At 35.0% G+C, this 26,598-nt stretch overlaps 1 protein-coding gene across 1 annotated transcript in view; it reads right to left on the reverse strand.

Annotated features, from left to right (window-relative positions):
• Window positions 1-26,598, reverse strand: part of Cwc27 (CWC27 spliceosome-associated protein homolog (S. cerevisiae)) — a 196,313-nt gene that overhangs the window by 142,235 nt on the left and 27,480 nt on the right. The window contains exons 8-10 of the mRNA XM_013025301.1: window positions 23,389-23,468; window positions 22,473-22,506; window positions 20,855-21,009 (exon numbers count right to left, since the gene is read on the reverse strand). Coding sequence (XP_012880755.1) covers window positions 20,855-21,009; window positions 22,473-22,506; window positions 23,389-23,468 — 269 coding nt within the window. The remainder of the gene's footprint in view (window positions 1-20,854; window positions 21,010-22,472; window positions 22,507-23,388; window positions 23,469-26,598) is intronic.

A 26,598-nucleotide genomic window follows, 5' to 3' on the forward strand; every position in this document is an offset into this window, starting at 1 on the left:
GACCTTAAATACATAAATCACTTATCTTCTCAAAACTTTACCTGTAAATAAGAAATTTTCGGTGCTATGCTCTGAATATTATATTCTCATATATGGAATCCTCACAGAAAGGATTGGTATCCTTAGAAAATATATTGGTCCTAGATGTGTCTCTTTTTTATAATACCACAGAACAACACAGTGAAAAGATAGTTGTCTAAGAACAAAAGAGTGTGCCCTCACCACACACCGAATTTCCTAATCTCCAGAACTGTGAGAAAAAAACAACAACCAAAAAAACCACTTTTATATAAAAAAGCCAATAAGTTATGGCTAAGAAATTAGGAGAGAGTTGATATGCTTCTTCCAACTTCAAGCATCTATAATTTATTAAAGTGATGCAAAGATTTAGAACAGGGAGACTAAGTGGGGCAGATTAAATACTTTCTAATGGGAAAACGACAGTAGTTTAAGAGATTCATCCTAGCTATTTAAAAATGTATATCATACATCAACTATTTTCCCTTGAATTGATAATATATAATAAAATGAACAATATTAAGAATCACCAGAAAATCTAGAAAATGTCATAGAAAAACTTTCCAATCTTAAAAAGACATAAAATATTAAAATTGATGTGATTTATACAGCTATGATTTATTGAATGCCTAACTCATCATGATAACAATCTGACAAAATAGGCATTGTTGTCTTCAGTGAAGAAACCGAGAACCAGAGAGATTATTAAATAATACATCCAAAAGAAACTAAATTAAAAACTGTCCTAGATGACTGTGTCTCACTTAAAGCAATACTGCATTACAAAAACATAAAGCATTTATGATTCCTATAAGTCCTTACATTATTGTTACATTTTAATGGCTAATAAGAGAAAATGGAACAGTTTGGAAAAGTAAAAGGAACAGTATGGAAAAATAAACTACACAAATTCAGCTAAATAACTTGAAACAGAGAAGAAACACTAATAGTAAAACTTCCAAAATTGGGTGAGATATGGGATTTTAAGGTACATTCCAAATCTCAAACTTAAAAGTTCCCAATTCATTGAGGCTTAAATAGGTTATTTAATCCATTCTTCAAATGACTACAGAAAGTAATAACTTTATGTTATACAAATTGTACATTAACCACAAATGGCAAGTATAATATTTAAAGGAATAATATGGGAAATTATATAAGGAAAGATTGAAAGACCTGTTATTTTTAACTTTTTATTTTCTTTCATTGTGCTTGCTAAAAGAAAAATATATTGACAATTCCAAAGAAGAGTTTAACCTAGTTACTCTCATTTTCATAAAATGAGGGAAATTTGGTTAGTAGAACAAGACTTCATTTTTCATTTCCATTTGCTTTTTTTATACTTAGGATAAGACAAAACATTCTCCACATAGATACAAAAAAATGTTCCGAAGAAAATACCAATTAAAATTTAGTTTTTGGAAAAATCAAAAGAAAACTAAGATTCCGATGTATTATATAAAAGTGTAAAGAGAAGACAACAAACTAACAATTGTTATTATGATCTGTAGCAAGAAACAAAACAAAAAATGACTAACTTTGTTAAGTGAAAGAAGTCAGAATATAATCTCCTATGCCTTTCGTGGTCCTTTAGGTTTTAAGGAATGTTCTCCTTTCAAAAAATCTGACTGGCCAGGCACCCATGGCTCACACCTGTAATCCTAGCTACTCGGGAAGCTAACATCTGAGGAACACGGTTCAAAGCCAGCCTGGGCATGAAAGTTTGTGAGACTCTTATCTCCAATAAACCATTAGAATACTGGAAGTAGCACTGTGACTCAAGTGGTAGAGTGTGCTTGCCTTGAGCTGAAGAGCTGAGGGACAGAAACCAGACCCAGAGTTCAAGCCCTAAGACCAACAAAACAATAAAAAAAAATCTGACTGATAAACAAAATCTGCAAATTATGCAATACAATATAAACATTAAAATGCACATATAAGGGGCCGTAATAAATATAGAAGGAATTTATAGAACAACTGCAACAGAATACATTCTTTCCAAGTACACATGGAACATGTGCATGGCCAAAACACAAAATCTCAGTAAACCTAAAATAACCAGAATCATATACAGTACATTGTCTCATCACAATGAAAATTTTAAGTTGATATCAGTAATAGAAGCTACATAGAACATTCTCAAATATTCAAAATTAAGCAGCAACTTCTATATAACCTATAGAACAATGAAGAACACATAATGGAAATTGGGAAATCATTTGAATTGAATGAAAATAAAAATACAGGTTCAACTACAGAAACATGCAATGATAAGTAGAGGGCTGGGAAGGTGGCTCAGTGGTAGAGCGCTTGCCTTGCATGCATGAGGCCCTGGGTTCGATTCCTCAGCATCACATAAGCAGAAAAAGCCAGAAGTGGTGCTGTGGCTCAAGTGGTAGAGCGCTAGCCTTGAGCTGAAGAGTTGAGGGACAGCACCCAGGCCCAGAGTTCAGGTCCCATGACCAACCATAAAAAAAGGTAAGTACCTAGACAGACAGACAGACAGATAGATAGATAACTAAATAAATTTACTGATTCCTGCAGTTGTGGACAAGGCTCAGGTAAGGCTGAAATCTTCAGAGCAAGTAGGCCTCAGACTGACAAGCTGCAACTTTCTGGGTACACACTAAAGCTGCTATTTAGATGGAACTTCTTTAGGGAAAGCCCAACTCCATTCTTCAGGTTTTCAAAAGACTGAGTCAGCCCTCCAGGTTATCTGGAATAATCTAATTTATCTAAAGTTCCCAAGCTATAAATGTTAATCCCCATACCTTTACACCAACACTTAGATAAATGATTAAACAATTAGAATCTGTAGCACAGCTAAGCTGACTACAAAACTGATCATAACAATATACTAAACTTGGTGAGATGAAGAGAAAGCAATGGTTATGGAGAATTTCAGAGTTTTAAACACTTAGAACAGTCCAGTATCAATTCTCTAAACATTCATCATAGGAAATTTTAAAAATACAGACAAGATAAGGAAAAAAGATACGAAAGAAAAAAATTCAATAAGAATAAGTATGCTGAGCCAGGTGATCGTGGCTCACACCTGTAATCCTAGCTACTAAGGAGGCTGAGATCTAAGGATCACGGTTCAAAGTCAGCCCAGGCAAGAAATTCTGTGAGACTCTTATCTCCAATTGACCACTACAAAACCAGAAGTTTTGGTTCAAGTAGTAAAGTGCTTGCCTTGAGCTGAAGAGCTCAGGAACAGAGCCCAGGCCCAGAGTTCAAGCCCCATGACTGACAAAAAAAAAAAAAAAAAGTATGCTGTACAACTACCTATCTCAAGAAATACCATTATAGATCATGATAGATCATGTAGAGTTTTCAAAGAGTAATGACACTAAATTTTCTTACTGTGTTCCAGAGTTAACTTCAGAGTCAAAAGTTGAGAGCTAGATGTATCCTTTAAAGCAGCAAATTCCTTTTTTTTAAATTTTTGTCAGTACCAGGGCTTGAACTCAGGGCCTCAAGTTCTTACTGAGTTTGCTTGCTTATGGCTGATGATCTACCATTTGATTCATACCTCCAGTCCAGCACTTTGCTGGTTAATTAGAGACAAAATCTCAAGGACTTTTCTGCTTGGGCTGACTTTGAGTCTTGATCCTCTGATGTCAGCCTCCTGAGCAGCTAGGATTACAAGCCTGAGCCACTAGCTCCTAGTTTCAATTCCTTCATTTTTTAAATGGGTGAACTCTCCCAATAGTTCTCACCATTGCAACATACTGCCTTCAAGCTGCTTTACATTTTACTGAAATATCTATATACCTAGGACACATCATCATACTAAACTATTTCTTTACTTCTATTTTTTAAATTCATCCACAGGCATTTTGTGAATTAAAAAAGTTCCCTCCCTCACCCAAGACCTACAAAGAAAAAATAAAACAAAAAGAAAATAAATTAACATCAGCAATAAAACCTACTTTCTCCAGGTTAAATGCATCTATTTCTTGGGGCTATGGTTCAGGGCAGAAGGTTTGATGAGATGAGCCCCAAAGTTACACCTCAGGTCTACACTCCACATTTCACATCCAAATCTGCATACCCACTTTCAGTAGCCCTGCTTACTACTCATGCATCATTTACCAATGGAAAAAATCAATTGGGTATTCCATAAAAAATACTATATTTATAAATGAGTCACATATAGGAAAAAAAACTTTTAAAACCACTATTAAAACTCTTGGCATACCCAAACTCTAAAATTTGTAAATAGTCAAGCAAAAACACAATGTTAAGAATGAAATAGGAACACTTTATTGCCAATAGTTTGTTTTAAAAGGTGACATTTTGTGTTTGTTTTCTTTTGTAAGATCAGAAATGTTTCCATAAGTGCTGTATTTGAAAAACATAGATGGAAAAAAATAAAGCAAAGCATTTCCCTAAGCAATAAATGTCACTGGATTTTCACAAGGACATTTATCTTTCTAAAATAAAACAGTTGCATACACCAGCTAGTTAAAGTTAGCATGTTATCTTTTAAATTTATTTCCTTAAGTGAAAATCTCTATAATCACATTTGTAGATATATTATTGTTGTTTTATGAAATTGTCGTAATATTTTTATTACAAAAAGATGCTCTCAAAAATAATCCTTTCAGGGGCTGGGAAGGTGGCTCAGTGGTAGAGTGCTTGCCTTGCATGCATGAAGCCCTGGGTTCGATTCCTCAGCACCAAATAAGCAGAAAAAGTCAGAAGTAGTGCTGTGGCTCAAGTGGTACAGCACTAGCCTTGAGCTGAAGGGTTGAGGGACAGTGCCCAGGCCCAGAGTTCAGGCCCCACAAAAAAAAAAAAAAAAAAAAAAAAAAAAAAAAATCCGTTCATTTCTATAAACATTCAAAAATAAATAAATGAGATTACAAAGAAGTGATAACTTAAGTAAAATATAACCAATTTACATCTTTTTCAAAGAGACCTTTCTTTTTCTTTTTATTGGTAAAATTACTCATACATTCTACTTAACTGGCTGCTGGCAGTATAAACTTCCCTTAAAATACACCTTTGGGAAAATTATTTAACCTTACCTGACTTGACATTTTACTTGATATTTCTTTTATATTTACAGTAATGGATTTATCTATACCGTTTTATACTTAAAGTTAATTTTATTGTTATTAAGGTATTGTACAGAAAGTTTACCATTTCGTAAGTCAGGTAATGAGTACACGGTTGTTTTTTGGACAATGTCACCCCTTCCTTTGCTTTCTCCCAGTTTCTCCCTCATTTGATACTTTTTTATCATTGTTGGTGGTCATGGGAGAGCTTGAACTCAGGTCCTGGGTGCTGCTATCCTTGAGCTGTTTCTGCTCAAGGCTAGGCTCTACAACTTTGAGCCACAGCTTCACTTCCAGTTTCCTGGTGGTTAACTGGAGATAAGAGTCTCATGGACTTTCCTGCAGGTACTGGCTTTAACTCACAATCCTTAGATCTCAGCCTCTTGTGTATCTAGGATTACAGGCGTGAGCCACTGGCACCCTGCTCATTTGGTACTTTTTAACATTTCTTTCTTAGATAATATGATGGGTTTATGTTTCACAGAGGTGGATATTTCATCAACTTCATTTGATACAGAACTACAATCTCTATAGCTAAAAGAGAGATTTAGGAAGTGGGAGAGCCAGGATGCTTAGACAGGATAAAAGCTACTACATTTCTAGGTAGTTTTAAATTACCTTTCCAAATGATTCTCATGGCCTGAACTTGTCTCTTCTACTTCATGCTCATTATACCATTTAACTACATACAGCCCATTAAGTGCTACTATGGTTGCTATATATGTTTGATAACTATTATTAGCCACTTGACAAATTAATTTATTTTACTGTGAAATACATAATGGCTGGTGGATATTAAGAGAAAGTAAGTTACTTGAGAGAGCTATACTGTAGGACATGAAAGATCCTTTAAAATTTATAATTAAAAGCCTTCATTATTTCATTTGACCAGGAGTCTGAGATAGGAAGGGTGGGTACTTATCACAAAGGAAACAGGTTCAAAAACATCGCTTTCAAAATTATATTAAGTGAAGTAAGCCAGGCCCAAAGAAACATAGGTCCCGTGGTTTCCCTTATTTGCAATAACTAGTATATGTCTGAGACAAGCAGAAAAGGTCAAACAAGATGATGCTAAGCAAAATGAACCCCAAGATAAGTATTTAAATGTTTTTTTTTCTTTCTTGCAATTGTTTCTAACATATTTATAAGATGATTTCTTCATTGCTTTGTATGTCCCTCCCCCACAGTATAACCCCTGCTTTCATCATATTTGATGTTGTTATAATTTGTGGAGGAGAAGGGCAAAAACAAACCTTTTAAATAGGGATACAGGTGGACCCATTGCAACAATGAGATGTACAAGTAGTTAGGTTGAAAACAAACTTTACAACTTTGACCGGACGGGGAAGGAGGCGGGGGAGATGGGAAGAGATGGGAAGAGATGGGAAGGGATGGGAAGGGGAAACAAAGGAGGAGGCAACAATGCTTGATAAGAAATGTACTCATTATCTTGCCCATGTAATTGAACCCCTCTGTTCAGTATTTTCACAATAAAAAAAATTTAATAAACAAAAAAACATTGCTTTCAGTCAGATCTCATTTCTAGTACATAATACTAGGGTCTTCATAGATCATACTTGTTGGAAATAAAATAATATGTATCAAATAAATGGTTAAGATAGTGCTAGACATAAAATTTGTGCTCATTTTTCCAGTGTGCACAATAATTCCTCTCCCTCAGTCTTTGCTCATTTACTGTGGTTATTTGGTATTCCTTTTAAAATAACATAATTTAGAAATCTCACCAAATATTCCTATTCATATTACTGCTCTCCAGAAATATAGAAAATCCAATATTCTTCCAACTTTGAACCTTTCAAATTGATTTAATTTAGTTGAAAAGATTTATTTATATTTATCATATATTTAACACATCAGTAAAACAAATAAACTATGTTCATATTTTGTTACCATGGAAGATTCCTCATAATTTGGTCCCAACCTATCTTTCCAGATTTACATCTAAGCCACATATACTCCTCTAGTCACAATAGAATGTTATCCAAATACACCCTGTATTTTTCTCAGTTTCCTCTGCTGGAAATTCCCTTCCCACCCACTTCCTCTTATTCAAACTCAATTCCTTCTCCAAGACCTGTACTAGTACCATCTACTTGTATATATGCAGGCTTCCTGATCCACAAAAATTAAAATTAATCTCTCCTTCCCATATGAAGCTACTGTACTTTCTCTGAACTTGTGCTTCATTTAAAGCTCACTGGGTACTGAACGGAGCTGGCTCTAAAAGCTGGTAACTTTTTTTTTTGTAAAAGGTATTATCTATCATTATCTTTACATGATTATATGGGGATAGTAGATACTTGAAATTTTTTATTGAATGCAAAGTACCTTGCAAACAGAAATCTGCCTTATTTTAGCTTTTTTTTTTTTTTATCACATCTGTTTCCTTAACTTTTACTCCTGGTTCCCTCCAGATTAGTTTTCATCACTACAACGGACATCTCTATAGACTTAATCATGTCATTTTCTAACCTACATCTTTTTATTGTTCTACATCATCTAAAGGAATACAGTTTCCAAACATAGTCATCACACATATTTTCTGCAACCTTTATGCACCATTCTAACATCACATTTAATAAACTGTATCCCAGGGGAACTATTACATGTGTGTTTAAGTCTTGGACTGCCCTTTACTAAAGTTGTAAATTTTTTTTGTTTTTCTGATTATGGAGCCCAGGCTGCCTTCCAATTTGCAATCCTCCTGCCTCAGCCTCCCAAGTACAAGGGTTACAGGTATAAGGTAAAATGCCTGGCTGTAATTGTAATTGTAAGTTAAATTCTGAAATTACAACTGGAAAAAGGCTGGAAAGGTCTCTAGCTTCACCATTTTCTCCCTATTTTCTTTGTAACTTTCCAGTCTTATGTGAAATTGCGTAACTTCTGCATTCTCTGAAAAACACAAAAGTTAGCATTAGAATCTAAGCTCTAGGTTCCTCAAAAATTAAAAGTAATTACATTCCAGATTTTAAAGCAAAGAAGCTTTAAGTGCTGTTCATTTCTGGTCCCTTATTTGTAATATGCTGAAATGTGATAATATATAAAAAAAATTTAAATCCTGTTTTACTTACAATAGTGGTACAGCACTGGGCACCTGTGGCTCATATCTGAAATCCTAGCTACTCAAGAGGCTGAGATCTGAAAATAATGGTTTTAAGGCAGTTAAATCCTGGACACTCTTATCTCCAAATAACCACCAAAAAAGCTGGAAATAGAACTGTGGCTCAAGTGGTGGTAGAGTGCCAGCCTTGAGCACAAAAGCTCAGGGTCAGAGATAGCACCCAGGCTCAGAGTTGAAGCTCCAGGACCAACCAGCCAAAAATAAAAAGGCACATCTCAACAAGAATGTGAAAATATTTTATTTTCATGTTCACTTGTTTATATGTCTTTTTTGGTGAATACCTGTTCAGACCCATTGACTATCTTAAACATTGATTTTTTAAAATTTCTTCTTATATTCTAGCTTTAAGTCTTCTATCAGACTTCATTTGTTGTCCTACTCTGTCCTACTCTGTGTGTGTGCTGGTCTGGAGCTTGACCTCTGGGCCTGGGCTCTGTCCCTGAGCTTTTATGCTTAAGGCTAACGGTCTATCACTTGAGCTGCAGCCACTTCTGGCTTTTTGTGTAGTAAATTGGAGATAGAGTCTTATGGACTTTTCTGCCAAGGCTGGCTTTGAACCGTGATCCTCAGATCTCTGCCCACTGAGTGGCATGAGCCACTGACACCCAGATCTTTTCATTCCTTTGACAATGTCTTTTGCAGAAATAAAGTTATAAATTTTGGTGAAGTTTAATTTACCAATTTGTCCATAGTTCTTGGTTTGGGGACAGTGAATTACAAAACCAAGTTCATACAAATTGTCTGTTTTCTTCTAGAAGTTTAGTAGTCTCATATTTTATATTTAGGCTATTATTCATGTTTATATGGTAGACGGTAGGTATCAAGACACATTTTTCTCCACTTATGTCTCCAGTGTTATAGCACCATTTGTCAACAAGACTATCATTTTAAAATGAAAAGTTTTTTTAACCTCCATAAAAAGTCAGTCACCTATCCTTTGGTAGGTCTTGTGTAAGTCTATTTCTAGACTGGATTCTTTTCCATTGATCTTCCTCTCCATCCTAAAGTCATCATTTTTCAAAAAGATTTAATAGGTATATAATACCTACAGTTAGGTAAGAACATATGCTTAAGTAGCACCTCTAGTTCCGGGGACTAATGCCATATAAAATGATTTCCTTTTCTTCTAAGAATCAGAAATGCAGCAACAACAAAGAAGGTTAAGCAAAATTTGAGTGATCTGAAGTAGTTAGACTGCTGGTACATACAACACTGTAGTAAGGCTAGACAATTGCTCTGCCTGAAAACTGGGAGCTTGTTAACCTTAAAGAGCCAAATAAGATAAATACCTTTGGCATAGTCTACTTCTATGTCAGATTTATAGCTCTCCGTAAAGGTTTTATTTGTTTGCATTTTGTTTTAGCCTGTTTAGGTGCCAGGTGTTCATCTAAAGTAATCCTCAGCTATTTCAATACTTAAAAAAAGAAAAGCATAAATATACATAATAAAGAAATTTCCAATATTCTTAAACTCTTAGGGTTTTTTTCCCTTTCTTTTTTTATTTTGCCTATCCTGAGGCTTGAACTCTGGGCCTTGGGGCTGTCCTTGAGCTCCTTTTACTCCTTTTACTGTTCTACCAGTTGAGTCACAGTGCCAATTCCAGCTTTTCTGGGATTTAATTGGAGATGAGGCTCACAGACTTTCTTGCCTTGGCTGGCTTCAAACTGTGATCCTTAGCTCTCAGCCTCCTGAGTAGTTGGGGTTATAGGCATGAGCTGGAAGTGCCCAACTTAAAATCTTAGTTTAAAAAACTACAATTATTTTTTAATATGAACATAAGCTTTTATGTCTTTGTTAGAAAACCAATATTTATCAGTGTTTTGTGAAAAGTGACTTAAATAATAAGAAGTTCTAAGTCAGAGCTTCCATGAATTCAGGTAATTTATATATCCTGCCATATTATGACCATACCCACCAACCCCAAAGGAGCAATGATACAGCTAACTGTCCCCTTCGGCAGGCTGGGGCTACAGGTACTCAATTTCTTTTGCTAGATGAACTTACATGCTAATTGAAATGGTCCCAAATCACGGACACAGCTTGAAAGTAAAGATAATTGGGCAAGAAAAGGAACAACTATTTTATCTCCATAGAGTGACTATTGTTTTCTATGGGCATCTGACTCTAGCATTGAGAAAGACAAAATAATCTATATTCCAACTTGCCTTTTAATTTTATTTATCCTACTTTGCTATTCCTCCAACATACAGGAAAAGGTTAAGCAACAAAAGGTACTTTTATCTATAATTAATTGCATTTTATCTCTAATTAAATATATTTCTATCTCTACATTTGTCTACATAAAATATGAACGAAAAATCATTCACTGAAATACCAGTACCTTTGTTCCACAATTCTTTCCATACTACACAGCACAGAATAAAACAATAAAAGGAATAGAATATAATTTAAAGTATTTTCCAACTTAAGTGGAATACATTAAACTTTACTGAGACTATAACAATAAACATAAAACCAAATAAAATACTGGGAATACAAATCATTACCTATGCCATACTAAATGTACTTTCTCAGGTAAATTACACAGGGGATAATGCAAGTACATACAAACCACCTAAAATTAAATCTTACCGAACTGCACAATCTGTATCGGAACACTTTGAAGCTAAAGCAAGGGTTTTCTTTTTCAACAAAGCTGGTCTTCAAGATATTTTAAGCTACTGTCAATAATGTGAACAAATAAGCATATCTGGAATTTTTCTATTAATTTGTAATGATTAATAAAACTAAAAAAACCTAAACACTCATCTAAAAGAAATTGGCAGAGAGTTATTATATAACTTTTAAAGTTAAGAAAACATTCCTTTCATAGAATAAGAAAATCAAATATACAACAAAGAACAAGTCTTACTTCCTATCTCATGAGTACTTACATACCTTTGATCTAATGAATTTCTAGAACAAATTGAAAATTCAAATTTAAAGAATGATTCTGCAATGTAAATTTATGTCAACTAATACCCACTTCTGACCACAAGAAATTTGTTCTTTCAATCAGGTCAGAAAACTGCCAATTATCATATAATAATTTTTGAGACTATTTAAAACAATAACTCTATAAAGAAGCAGGTAAATGAATTATCAAAAACTGGAAAGCAGAATAAGTTAATAAACTTAGGAACTAGGAAAATGTGTTATTGGTCTTTTTTAAAAATTGAGAGTAGAAGAAAATAAATCATATGATATGCTTCAAAATAAAAATGGAAATCCTATTTACGGTTTAACACATATATACATTTAAAGACCAAACATATTTAAATTAGCACACATTGAGTGAACTGAGCACATGTATAGCTATATCCATCTAATAAGAACTAGGGAATGAAGAGATAACAAATATTATTAATATATCAAAAATCAACAGTAGGGTAGAAAATCACTGTAATAAATCTGTGTGGTATGTCTGAGAAACTGCAAGAAGGAAAATAGACTTGTACAAAGTAAACAAAACATGAAGTGGATGGTGGTTTCCCAAAGTATGCGAGAAGGAGAAAGGATGTGAGCTCTAGGGCATAGAATAAAGAAATTGCCTAGGAAGAAGAATATAGATCAAATGCAGCTAGGTAGATTTCTTCTAGGAATATGAATAAACTCTCTCACAGTTTCTGGTTTCTTAATGATATAACAAGGTAACCCACCAAAACTGAGAAGGGTGGGAATGTTGGGAGTTGCAGACTAATATGATTGTCTTCCAGGAAAAATAAGAAAATCAATTAAGAAAGCTAACAGAAATAACAAAGCAGTTATTCATTTCCTCCCTCCCACATTCCCACCTGCCCAAGTCACAGTCATGAAAGAAATACTCTTGCTGTATCATGGAGATTGAGGTTCTGATGCACAGAACAGACACCCCTAAAATGTAACTGAGACAACTTGAAGATTATTTTATCTCATGTGGAAAAGGCCAGAAGTAGGATATTCGAGATGGAATAGTAAGTAGTTCCACAAAGTCTTCTGGGGTCTAGGCTGTTTGACCTCTCTAAAGTGCGATTGCTGGTTCAGCTGACCAATCTGTGTGCCTGTTGGCTAGAGGAGGAAGGAGTGAAGGAGGTACTCCTCTTCCTTTCTTTCCTTTAAAACAGACTGTCAGATGGTTGTATTTCTTTTACTTCATTGGTCATGGGGCCAATGCTAGTTAAAAGAAAGATAGTGAACTGTCTTTTACCAAGGTAGCCCTGAGTCTAGCTAAACACCAGAGTTCTTAATACTAAGAGAAAAACAGATACTGGAGGGACAAGCTATCCTTGATATATCTATGTACCTCATGGCTTCCCAATACCCTCTCTACTATCAGTGCTACAGTTAGTAGACATCAGATCTATGCCATGCCAGATTCTCTCTCCTGAGTATTGCTATTTGGGACACAGCAATCAAGCCAATTTTTTTCTGAGGAAGGAAAGGCAATTCAAGGCTGCAGTAAAGAGAAAACATAACTGAAAATGTGCTTTCCTGTAAAAGCTGTAAGCAATTCTTTTTGTATAGGTTTGGTTTTTAAGACAAGGTCTTGCCATATAACTCAGCCTGGTGTCCAACTTGTAATCCTTCTTCTCTACCTCCTATGTGCTGGGATTACAAGGCATACAGTACCACTACTAGCTATATGTAATTCTTTATCTGGATTTGTACACCTCTCCTATTGTTCTATGTAGAAATTTCTTCCCTTGAGTTACTTTGAATGTATTTAACTCTCTACAATTAAAGAATTCCTTCCAGGCATTGGTAGCTCAGAAGTATAATCTTTGCTACCCTGGAGGCTGAGATCTGAGGAATGAGGTTTGAAACCAGCCCAGGTAGACAAATCCATGAGACTCTTATTCCAATTAACAAGCAAAAAGCCAGAAGTAGAGGTATGGCTTAAGCAATAGAGCACTAGCTTATGACAAAAAGCCAACCGAAAGCACAAGGCCCTGAGCTAAAATCCCAGTCAACACCTACACTAAATAAATAAATAAATAAATGAAACCCCAAACAGAATCCTGATAATAAGAAAGTTATGATTGTAAGAACAAACTTCCCTCCTTATAATATAGTAAGAGCAATACAGGCTATTCTCTTTACTCTGGAAGAGGACAAATTAAGATACCAGGAAGGTGATGAATAAATTTACTCTATAGTCACAGGTATCTACAGCAGTTTCTCTGCTCTGGTGAAAGCACAGAGTCTGCGGTACACTGTACTACTGTTCCCAGCTGCTCTCTGTTCTTGTATGTGAACTATCTAAACTTCATTCAATGGCATCAGGCTTAATCACATCACTCCCTCTGGACAAAAAAAAGATGAAGCAACTTCTAAGCAAAACCTTCTAAAGCTAGCATTATTATTCCATAAATCCATTATAATTCCAGTAATTCCATCATTATTCCTTCCCCTCTGACATTAGGAGGAACACATCTTCACCTCGGGTCTTGGAATGAAGATAATATGAAGCAGATCCATAGTTGTTTAATGAAATTTTGTTGCTGTTCCTGTTGCTATCATAGCATCATAATGTAAGATGACTAATAAAGGAAACCATTCAGGATGCATGCCAGGTATGCCAGGAAGGACTAATAGAATAAAAATTTGATACCAGTTACCTTCAGTGTTCCAATGTTATCACCACTGCTTAGTTAATTTATTAAGCTAGTAAGCTAACAGTTGTTAGCATATGTCTTTATTCTTTCAGGACTCCTATATCTAATTTGTTCAAAACTTGATAATTAGCCACCTTAACATCCTACAAATAGTAAGGTAGTTCCCTATTACCTCTCCCTTTGGCTAAAGTAATAATCCATTAATTTATCTTTCTGCTTCAGCCTCCTTCTGTGAATCTATCCCTACATTTATATAGATTTGTAAGTACACTTACAACATCACATTTTGTTAGAAATTTTTTATGCCAATTTTTTTTAGCTGGACACAGATGAGTAAGTGCTTACCAACCTCTTTCCAGGCTTTGCAGAAATGTCAGACTGGTACAGACTAAACTACTACTTGCTAATTTCGAACCATGGACTATAAGAGAAGTCACCCCATCTTGGAAAGTCCCAGTTTGGAGTTATTTATTTTTTATTATAAAGCAAGAACCATACCAAAAACTATATTTTATAGTTTTATGGTGAGGGTGAATAAAATGAGTGGCTGCCTCCATTGCAGAATATAGCAAATATCTGTGGAATAACGGAACAACTCACTATAAACAAATCCATAGCCCTCATTTATTTATATGACTATCTTCTTTGTTAGACACTAAGTAAAATGTGAAAAGACCCTGAGACTTACACAGTTGGATCTTGGGAGCTAGCAGTATATTTTCACAAAGCAGAAACTCAATGTTCACAATCCAAGTGGTAACATCTCTGAAAAGTTAGAGGGAAAGAAGACAGATGAACTAGAAACAGCAAAAATGAAGTACCTGACCATAATTTTCCCTCAGGACCTTGTGTGATTTCATGTGCAAAACAAAGGATTTTGTATCATGGTGGGCAATCTCTTCCTTAACATGCCCAAACTATAGCCTATTTAATTTACAGGTGAATTTATAATATAATGCCCAAGATGGCAGTAAGTATCTCAATATTACTCACTGTGTTTACAATTGTTCTGGTTTAAAGAATACTTTGTCAAGTACAGAATAGTTTGAAGAAATGTTCCTTGTATACTTTCTCAGTGATATTTCAGGTTTTATTCCCTATAAGCTGATGCTTCAAGATCAATAGATAATAATTCTCAAGGGTAATACAAACCAAAAAAGATCCTAAAAAGATGAAAATACTTCTCCATTTGACAGGAGATTCTTCCCCCACATTGCTTCCTGTCTGCTGTACAAAATCTAATTGTAAAAACAGTACGGCTGTCTTACTTCTGGAGTATTTAACTGAAGTTCAAGGATTTTTTTGGTTTTATTTTAAAGGTGAGTCCTTGAATATGGATTAACTCGTTCCCAATGAATTGACTTGACATTTTAAAAGTGGTATTTTATTTCAAATAGCCCAAGAAACAGTTTTGCTGAGAATATCCAAAAATTCTAGCTCTAAAAATCCAAACAGAAGAAAAAAGGAAGCTTGCCAGAAATACCAAACTATGATATGGTTTGTATTATAATTGATACTATTCCAAGCTTTTAACCATAACAGAGAAAAACAATAAAACAAACCATTCCATCTACTTTGGGAGATTATGAAACATTAATTTAAAGAAGTATACTTAATGTTAAAATGTTATTTTTTTAAAATAGTGACCCAAGCTAGTGCTGGTATCTCAGGCCTGTAATCCTAGCTACTCAAGAAGCTGAGATCTGAGAGCTGTGGTTCAAATCCAGCCTGAGCAGTTAAGTCCACAAGTCTCTTATCTCTAATTAACCACTAAGCCAGAAGTGGAGCTGTGGCTGAAGTGGTAGCACCTAGCCTTGAGCAAAAAAGCTCAGGGACAGCACTCAGGCCCTGAGTTCAAGCCCCAGCATCATCAGCACACACACAAAAAAACAAAATCAAAATAGTAGCATCAGGGTGATACATTTCAAATAGCTGATATGTGACTGATCTTAACTTGTAAAAATGGCAATTTTATTATCAACTCTTTGAGTTGCTTGTTTTTAAGACAGAATCTTACTGTGTAGCTCAGGCTGGCTTTGAACTTCCCATCCTCCAGTTTCAACTTACTATAAGTTGGACTGTAAGTAAGTTTCACCATAGTTCTTCTCAACTTTTTAAACCTGGTTTTGATCTTTTGCTGAAACATAGATAATTGTTTACTTAATACCCATAATATTTTATAGGTATATCTAGTAGGGTACTTCTGATGCTAAATTGTAATTAACTCCTTGCAATTCTTATTCCTACTTTGTGGCTATAATAGAATTTCTGGAGATTGGAAAATTCATAAAGAACGGAGGTTTATTTCTTACAGTTCTAGAGGTTGAGAAGTCCAAATCTGAGGGTTCTACAACTAGTAAGGAACTTGTTGGTAGTAAGGTAATCTGGTACCCATGTGTTCAATGTGCATTTGCATGAGAGGCAGAGAGGGGGGCAGAGGAAAGAAGGGAAGTACAGAAAGAAATATACTAGACGCTTCCTTTTATCAGAAACCCACTCTCAAGATAACTGGCTCATTCTAGCAGTAGTCATATTAATCACTGATTTGTCTTCATTATCTAATCACCTCTTACAGGACTCATCTGTCAACAGGATTACATGGGTTGAAGTTTTTCAAACACATGATCGTTGGGAGGTACACATTCAAACCACAGCAAGAATGTAATAAACATGTACAGGAAGCACTTCTGTATTTTCAGGTACCAAGAGCCTGGAATATAGTAGTTCTTATATAGCTGCTAGATACAAGAGTAACATATATTTATGAATAGAAAGTTTAGGAAAAAGAATATGTAAAGCAACTATTAAGTTTGCATGCAAACATTATCAAAACCAAGACTGATTTAAATGGTTAAAATCTGCTGTTGAACCTAAACATTTCCTTAAAATACATTTGGTCCACAATGAGAAGTACAAGTTGTCATGTCCAAAACGAGCTTTACAACGTTAGTGCGGGGGGGGGGGGGGGGGGGGGGGGGGGGGGGGGGGGGGGGGGGGGGAGGGGGGAGTCTGGGAACTGATGTGAAGGGTAAACAAAGGAGGAGGCTGCAATGCTTGGTAAGAAATGTACGCATTATCCTGCCCATGCAATTGTAACCCCTCTGTACAGTATGTTCACAAATAAAATTAAATTAAATTAAAAAAAATACATTTGGTCCAGACCAAATTATTACTCCAGACCAAAGAAACTGTAGATTTCTTTATTCACAAACCAATAGTCCTACATTTCTATTTCTTTTCTTCTTTTGTTTTCTATTTATTTCAGTATATTACCTGGAGGCTAAAAGAAAATGAAAGGAGACAGAAATGCCTTACATAGGTGATACTCTTCTTTATATATGTTTTGATGAAAGCAGTAGATGATCAGTCTAATCATTTAAATTGGTTTGTTACAATGCCTGTGGATTCCAGTCTTTATTGTGGTACTATCTCTTAAAATTTGTATTCTAATTTGAAAATATGTACTATCTTTTCAATTTTTGAAATTTAAATATTGAAATTTTGTTTTGAATTTGCTAAAGAAAACCAAGTTTACACCCTACAGATAACCATATACTTCCTGTCTGATCATAAAGCAAACAAAACCAGAACACAAAGTACAGAAACATTCACAAATTTTCTAAGGCTAACAGAAAGCTTAAATTTTTTTTGACGTGTCTAGAAATTCTCAGAAAAAAAATTCAAGTTTCCACAAGAAATCCGGGCTATATGTTACAAATCCAACAAATGAAGACAGAGTGAGACTAACATTAGTAACTGTTCATTTATGTGTCCAGCCTCTGATCTTCAACCTCAATACTATCATTATAATACGATATTTCAAATTTAGTCAAACTAATGTAGTTCATGAGGAAAATAACTGAACTGTACCAAATGAGAGGTCTGTTTCATGAAAAAGGAACACTATTATCAGCCAGGCCCTGTAATCCTAGCTACACAGGAGGCTGACATCTGAAGATCAAGGTTCAAAGCCAGCCCAGGCAGGAAAGTCCATGAGACTCTTAGCTCCAATAAACCACTAGAAAACCAGAAATGGTGCTATGGCTCAAGCGGTAGAGCACTCACCTTGAGCTAAAGAGTGCAGGGAAAGCGCCCAAGCCCAGAGTTCAAGCCCCACGACTGACCAAAAAAAAAAAAAAGGAACACTATAGTTATCCATGTATGTCATATAAATAAAACATGGCTGATAAACAAGAACCTGTTCAAACACCAAAACTAATCTCATTCTGGTTAGCCTTGAAAGATTTTTATTAAATCTTTAGCTAGATACAGGTGGCTTACAACTGTAATCCTAGCTCTCAAGAGGTTGAGATCCAGAAAGATGTAAGTTTGAAATCAGTCCAGGCAGAAAAGTCTGAGGCACTCTATTTTCAAAATAACTATCAAAATGCAGAGCTGGGCTGAGCAAGAAAGCACAGTGAGTTTGTGGTCCTGAGTACTGCCAAAGAGAAATTTTAAAACATTATCACAAAATCATTAATAGTGATTTGAGAATGTTTCATTATTTCTTTGATTTACAATTCAAGGAAAATATGTTAGAAGAATCACAATAAAATTAAATGATAGAAAGTTTATAAAATGACAGTATTTTCATTTTGACTAGTCTGCTTGTTTCGCCTTATTTTTATTGTTCAGTCATTTATTATCAGATACATAGATGCTAGAAACTAACAGGCAAGGATGAAAACTCAATTTAGTTTACATGACTAATTTGCAGCTGCTGAGCTCCACCTACAGGCAAAAGAAGATTCTAATAAGCTTTAAAATAAGACTAAAAGACAAACTATCACAAGCTTTCAATCAACCTGAGTGCACATTAAAACAGACTAAAATTTTTTTCTCATGGCCTAATAGCAAAACTTCTTAACTTAGTCAAAGGTAGGACCTCATTTCATATGTTTAAATGTTCAAATATTTTTTAACTAGAATAAATTATTTAAAAATAGTAACTATTTACTCTCTCTTTTCTAAAATTATGTGCTTTGCTATACTGACATTTAATGTTTTTCAAGACTCAAACCAAGTTCAATTGATATATGTGCCTATCTGAGGTGATGCTATGAAATATATTTCTTTTCTACATTATTTCACACTGCAGAAGGAATCAAGGGAGCATGAATTTGTTGGAGGAGTAAGAAATTTCTACTTTATTCAGTTTTGGTTCACTCATTTGTACAAATATTTGAATACTATCCTATAATGTTTGACCATGACAATACAAATATAAATGGACACAATCAAAACTGCAAAGAAAGCATAAGAATATAGAGAGAAGAAGAAAAAAATTAGCTTAAAGTCATATGTACTGAAAAGAACTGTGAGGAGGGTACAAATGAAGAGTTAAGAGAATGTAGTACCACGTTGCTGACATTGGAGTTAAGATATTAGCTTCTAAATTGCAATATACTTTCTGTACCAATAAGGTGTGAGGGGGGCCAGTCTAATGTCCTCTGCCCTTTTCCCTGCCCTTTCCTTCCTTTCTCTCCATTTCCTTTCCTCTTCCCCTTCATTTCCTCCTCACCTTCCTCTTCTGCTTCCCTTCTCCCTCCCTCTCCTCCATCTCCCCATTCAGGGCCTTACTTGTTAGACAGGCATTCAATGACTGTGCACTCTTTTTATGTTAATGGACCTCAAGGTAGAATTTTGCTTTATGCTAGGGCTAGCCTTTGGCTGCAATTCTCTTCTCATTTCACTGAGGATGACAGGCAAGCCACCTTACTCAGCCACTATACTTTTATCATAGTTGGAATAACAGGTGTGCACCACTACACCCAGCTATTGAGTGAGATAAAGTCTTACAAATTTTTATGCCCAGGCTGGCTTGGGTGACCCCTGATCTCCACCACTCAAACAGTTATGATTATAGGCTTAAGCTACTTTGACTGGCTTGAAACTCCCCCCATGTGAAATTAATGTTCCTGGACAACAGACAACAATTTAAATGGTAAGGTTCTTGAAGGAGATGAGTTTCAAGAAGGACAAAATATAAAATTTTCCAAGGATAAAATTTGCACCGGAAGCCAAGGAAGACAATTGAAAAACAGCTATTACATTTATTAGTGAAAGGAACTGAGTTTGTTTCAGTGAAGGAATTGAGGGAAAGACAATTTGTAATTAGAAATAAATGAAAAGTCAGGAGGAAAATAAAGTGGAGAACTTTTGTTAACATGGGGAGAGGCTTAAGCCTATTCATAAATAAAGGAGGGGGAGCGAGTCCAGCAAAGGGAGAAACTGAAGACAAAGAAGAGAGAGTCCTTCAGTGAGAATTTCTGGGGATCACTTTTTTTCTGGTTATATAAAGGAAAGAAAATGAGGGACTAGTGTAATGGAAAGGGTTTTATTCCTAACCTTCATAAGGTTGAGACATAATAGAAAAATGTAATTTATATATAGTTCTGTCTTATCCCAAACTCAGACAAATAATATTCTAAAGTATTGTTACTTTTTAGAAGCAGCATTATTTAAAATGTATATAATAAAGTAGCAATAAGAGAATCATACTGAAGGTTTTTACTTGAGTCAAATTTCAGGAAAGAAAAATGGTGAGTCACAAAATTCAGTAAAATTTATCACCAGACTGAATTTTTTTCATCGACTGAAATTTCTTTTATGATACCACTGAAATTAGGAAGGGTTTATAGTACTATGGAATTTTCAATCAGACTTGAGACACTTAAAAATGTCTTTGGACCCATACAGTTTATTCACAAGTTTTGACATATTTTACTCACCTAAATTATTTTGAGGCCCTCTCTTTCCTTTTAATGCAAATTACTCAAGTGTTCTCATTGGTATCAGACAAACACAATAGCTATATGTAAAAGTATGGAGAGTCATTTTTAAAAGATACGTATTTAAGCCTGGTCTCTTTTCTCCAAACAGGCCAATCTGTACCACTGTTAGATTTATCAAAATATTACCAAATAATAAATCTGTTTAATAGAAAATTAGTATAATAAACCACTGAATCTCAGTTGAGTCAAAGTGTAAAAAGATAAAAGTTCTGATACCCAGAAGCCTAACAGCCGACTCACCTGCGGCTCACTGGTTTCTCCTCCACTTCTCCCTCTCCAGCTGATTTCACATTTGTACTTATGTCCTTTTTTAATTTCTTTGCAATTCTTTCTCTCAACAGGTTCTTCTCATCACTGTCAATATACTCATCTCCTCCACATTCATCTTCTCCATCCTGAAAAAAACTGAAACTGAGTATCTGCCAGACATTCTATTTTCCTTTCATTTCCACAGATTTATCTCTGACTCTCATTGTATAGTCCAGGTTTGTCTTGCTTTGTTTCCCTTTGCTTTGTTTTTTTTTTAACCAGAAATGTTCAAAAGAATCTTCTCCAGGTGGGAATACCCCTATGGTCTTACTATGTGAGAATAAGAATAACTCAGGAAGAGTTATTTGCTCAATGTATGTCCAGCCTCTCTAACAGATTGCTCCCTCTATATATTATGTCTGTATATTGTGTCTATCAACATTTCTACTCTTTTTTTAGGGGGGGGGGTCCGGTCATGGGGTCTGAACTCTGGGCCTGGGTGCTGTCCCTCAGCTCTTCAGTTTAAGGCTAGTGCTCTACCACTTGAGCCACAGTGCCACTTCTGGCTTTTTTATTTTCTGCTTATGTGGTGCTGAAGAATCGAACCTAGGGCCTCATGCATTCAAGGCAAGCACTCTACCACTGAACCACCTTCCCAGCCCAACATTTCTACTCTTATGCCAGTGGACACTGTGTTTCTTGAGGCACTTGGCTAACATACTGACAGGTTAATTCAAGGAGAACAGATATAGTGAAGAAGCTGAGATTTATACCTATAACCTAAATTATAGGTATCAGTATTCTTAAAAAACGTCAATGGATCACCAATTCACTCAAAGCCTTTACCTGTCTCTGACATATTCTAGAACTCTAGCTCAGCAACACTAGTCAACTCTGCAGTTGTTCTTTCTAGCCTGAAATACTCTTCTTGTAGATATCCATCTTCTTGCCCTTCGCTTTCTTTCACCCTTTGTTCATATGCTAACCTCTCAGTGATGTTTTTCTTGCTAGTTCTAAGAAATGGTATAATCACTTTCCCGCCTCTAATTCTTTCTATGCCCCCTTCAGAGGCTTCCTTTCCAAATGTGCTTATTATTTATGATTACTGTTTCTCATATAATGAAGGAAATACTCCTTGAGGGCTAAAATTCTTGCTTGCTTTGTTTACCGATATATCTTTAACTTTCAGAAGACCTTTAGCATTAATAATTGAAGAAGACATAAAAGAGAGAAAAGAAGGAACAATCTATACTAAGTGGATCATTTTGCTCTTGTGATTATTAGACCTAGTGAGTCATGGTAAAGCATTATTCTTGAGTGAGGCTTGTGAACCCCAAGAATAGTGGTCTTGGATATCAGGTTATTAGCATTCTTACATGGCTATATGTTTAGTCTCAGCCCCTATTGCAGAGTCAGTAAACCAAAACCTCTAGTGAGAGAAACTGTGAATGTTTTCAACAAGATGTTAAGGTAATTCTTAAGAACTAATTTTTTTTCAAAACTGCACAAATATTAATATAAAGTGTTACTTTTAAGGAAAATATTTTATTTTGGAAAAATGTCAGCTTTCTATAAATTCAAGCTGTATTTACATAAAATGAATACTTACATCATCCAAATCTTCTGTTGTATCACCTTTTTCACTACAAAAAATAAGTAAAAGGAATGTTACCTTCAAAGTAATTTTTTTACTAATTGTTAGGATTCATATTCCAAAAACTCACTTCTATATACGAATCTCAAAACAGCACTGTAGAGCAGAGGAAATGTCTTACAACTGAGTTGATATTTATAGGCAGAATAAGATGTATGCTCCAGTAGCAGATATGCGAAATCACTGGATTTTTAACAAAGGCTTTAAAAAAATCCATAAGGATATTTTGTCTGCAGAAAACAATTTTTTTCTAATAAAAAAGATCCTAAGAAAAGACTTTTGGAATTAAAAATGAGCTGAACTCAGTATTCCAATACTATTTTAGATCCCCTTTTTAAGACACTGGCCTAATATATCATCTGCATTAAGACATCTTCCCTTCTCAGTAAGAAGCAACAAAGACAGTAACACCTCTTAACCTTAACCTCTTAACACCTGAGTTTATGTGACAATGTTTACTCAGTGAATTGGCCTAAAATATAGTAACTTCTTCCCAAAACCTTACACTCTGATTTGCTTGCCCATCATACCAACTGAGACAAGAACACTTCAACAAAAAGCAAAGCAACGTGCAATTAAATATTCAACTGTTAAAACAAACAACTTTCCAGTAATCACACTATCCTAAGATGATATAAACTAATAATTTTAAGAGTAATTACTTCAACAGAAGTAGCCAGAAAGAAGACTGAAAGTGACATCATGCTAGAGGCTCTACAGCTTTTTATCAAAATATGGTTTGTTTGTTTGATCTTTTAACTAGGTTTCTAAATTTGGATTTATGGACTCTGAGTATTTACTAATAAAGGAAGGAAGAAAAGAATCTGAGCTTGAAAATAAGAACTTAAGCTCACACCAGCATCATACTAACCTGTCAACAACTGGAACAGAACTGAGATGTGGATCATCCTTAAGGAGATCATGACTGCTTTTACTTTTGCCCTTCATGCTCTGGAAAAAGATTTACAATACCATTAGTGGAAAAACAAACAGTTTTCCAGAAGCACAAGATAGTCGTTACATAAAAGCTAGTATTGATGTGTTTAATAAAAGATACGTCTCTAAAACATTCAGGAAAAACTAAAATGGACTGATAACTCAATTATCACTTCATTGACTGATAACAATGATCTTACTTAATTTATTTCAAAACATTGTTTTTAAGACCAGGTCTCATTAACTAGGTAGCATTGAACTTGTAGTCCTCCTGCCTAAATCTCCAAAAAGTAGAATTGTAGGTGTGCTCTATCAAAACTACTATTTGGAAACATCTTTTTTTCTTTCTCCACAAACTGATACATCATTAAAAATAAGTCAGTCTACTGATGACCAATTCTGACCTAAATCTTCACGATTTACATATAGCTAATTAATTTTATAACCAATATATAAGAACCTAGAAGATAAATAAGAAGAATAATTTGAAAGTAATATATACTATGAATCACTTTTTAAAATATACCTAAAAATATCAGATAAAGATACTTATAAGGTGCTATTTTTAAAATGGTAACAAGCTACTTAGAAGACCCCCAAGCATAGGGCATTCATCAGGGTCTAAAAATTTATTAAATTTCATAATTTCAAAGTTCATGTTCTCAATACATTTCCATTATAGTATGGAAATAGGCATAAAAAGAAGACAGAACTAGAGCAATCGTGTAAGAAGTTACTATAGGAAACGAAACTAAAAATCACTACCATGGATGCTATTATTTTAATTTATCAAGTACAGGCTGTATGCCAGGCATCATGCTACAGTTATGTCTAACATTCATAATCCCTCTCTCTCTCTAAATTAAAGAATATGAAGTGGTCATCATTAGCCCTGTTTTATAGATGAATAAAGAGATTGGTTTCTTAGGAGTCACAAGCCAGTGAATGGAACTGGGCCTAGGACTTAAATTCAGATCTTCCTAATAGCAATAATGCACAAAAAAATCTAAATGTGCTATTTTTCTTTTTCTATTGCCCCGCCCACTTCAGACCCAGAACACTGGCTGGATTTCAGAGCTGGAATCTCACATCCTACAGACTTCCCCACCACATGACAGGAAACAGCAACCCTGGCACCGGGCCCCACTGTTAATTTTGAGAACAGCCCTTTAATTTGACAGGTGTATACCTTCAAAAATATACTTCCATGACAAAAATAATAGGCCAAAACTTTTCTATATTATCATGAAGTTCTCTGGGCTTTAAAGATCTAATCAATTAATACATGGTTACAGTCCAGTTTTACCAGACAAAACAAAAAGTGTTTCTCAAACAGTACATCTAAATATACTTTTAATTGTAATTTAGTCTATACTATTAACTCCACAGTCTTTGTTAAAACTAAGGAGTTATGAAAAGGAAAATGTCAACTAATTGTTGGATTGCATCTTTGTCCAACTATAAAAACTGTTCAAAATCAGAAGCAGTGTAGAAAAATAACATAAGGTAAGAAAAATGTAGCCAGACGTGGCCAACTATAGCTGTAGTCACAGGTACTTGAAAGGCTGATGTGGAAAGTTCATCTGAGCTCTAAAGTTTGACACCAAGCTGGGTGACATCTTCAGACTCTGTGTCAAAATAACAAAGAGGAAGTAGTTGGACCATGTACGTTTTAAGATCTAATATTCCCTGAGTTTACAAGTTTTATCCCACAACTTGTACTATTATTAAAAATATAGAATGAAGCCGGGCGCTGGTGGCTCACACCTGTAATCCTAGCTACTCAGGAGGCTGAGATCTGAGGATCGCAGTTCAAAGCCAGCCCGGGCAGGAGAGACTGTGAGACTCCTATCTCCAATAAACCACCAGGAAACCGGAAGTGGTGTTGTAGCTCAAGTGATAGAGCGCTCGGCTTGAGCTGAAGAGCTGAGGGACAGCACCCAGGCCCAAAGTTCAAGCCCACAACTGAGAAAAAAAAAAAAAAAATATATATATATATATATAGAATGACTTCTTCAGAATGTTGATCTTCAAAATGGAAATGGTACTCTTGGCTATTTTACACAAAAGGAGTGAATATGTATAAAACTGAGCACAAAGTGATCTAAACTATAATAAATCTGAACATCTATTATTCAAGCCTTTGTCTTCCTAACATTCCTTTCTCTAGCCCTCAGGTTATCTTCAGGAATTATAAATTTAATTATGCATTTTTTCTACCTGGCTCCCTCCTGGAATCACAATCATAAGCATCTAGTTATTTTTAAATAAGTCTTGTATGTCAAAAATCACAATGATTTTTTGTTCTTATCATACACAAAAAATGAGCGGTAATGTGCATGTTAATTAGCTCACTTAATCTATTTACATATTTTAAACCATCATGTTGCATATGCAAATATATACAAAATTTACCATGAAGTTTAAATTATTAATAATGGTGAAACAAGGTTCTTAGAAGATGCCAGTGGCTCATGGCTATAATCATAGCTGCTCAAGAGGCTGAGATGTGAGGATAGAGGTTTAAAGCCAGCCCAGGTAACAAAGTTTAAGAGACTCTTATCTTCATAAAACCACTGTAGAGTGCTAGCCTTAAGTAAAAAAGATAAGGAACAGTATGTAATCCTTGAGATCAATACTCAGTACTGTCTCCTAAAAATTGAAAAAAAAAAAGGTTCTTCTCAACTGTGACAGTACATGCCTATAATCCCAATAAATTGACTATCTTTAATGCCTAATCTCTCTGAATGGCCTCAGGCCTAAAAAGTTTACCTGGCAGAAAAACACACTAAATATACTTAGTGAATTCAGTGCCAAGAATCCCAAACAAATTCAAAACTGTCTGCAAACAAATCTAAAAATGATCTTCAAAGGAAATAGGGGAAATTTACATTATTATCAGAAGTTCATAATACAGAATAAAGCTGCAGCAAAACAAGAACTAAATAGAATATCAGAAGAAGGGAGGAATGGAGGAAAGAAAATAGAAAGACAGAGATAAAGTGGTACAGAAGAACAACATGGAACAGGAAGCTAGAAGGTCTGGTGTAGTAGCTAATTTTATGTGACAGCCTATCTAAGCCATGGGGCCTAATTTTTCAGTCGACATCTGTCTAGATGTATAAGAAAATATTTTTTAAATGCT

Source organism: Dipodomys ordii, unplaced genomic scaffold (assembly GCF_000151885.1).
Source record: "Dipodomys ordii isolate 6190 unplaced genomic scaffold, Dord_2.0 Scaffold83, whole genome shotgun sequence".
Taxonomy (NCBI): Eukaryota; Metazoa; Chordata; class Mammalia; order Rodentia; family Heteromyidae; genus Dipodomys; species Dipodomys ordii.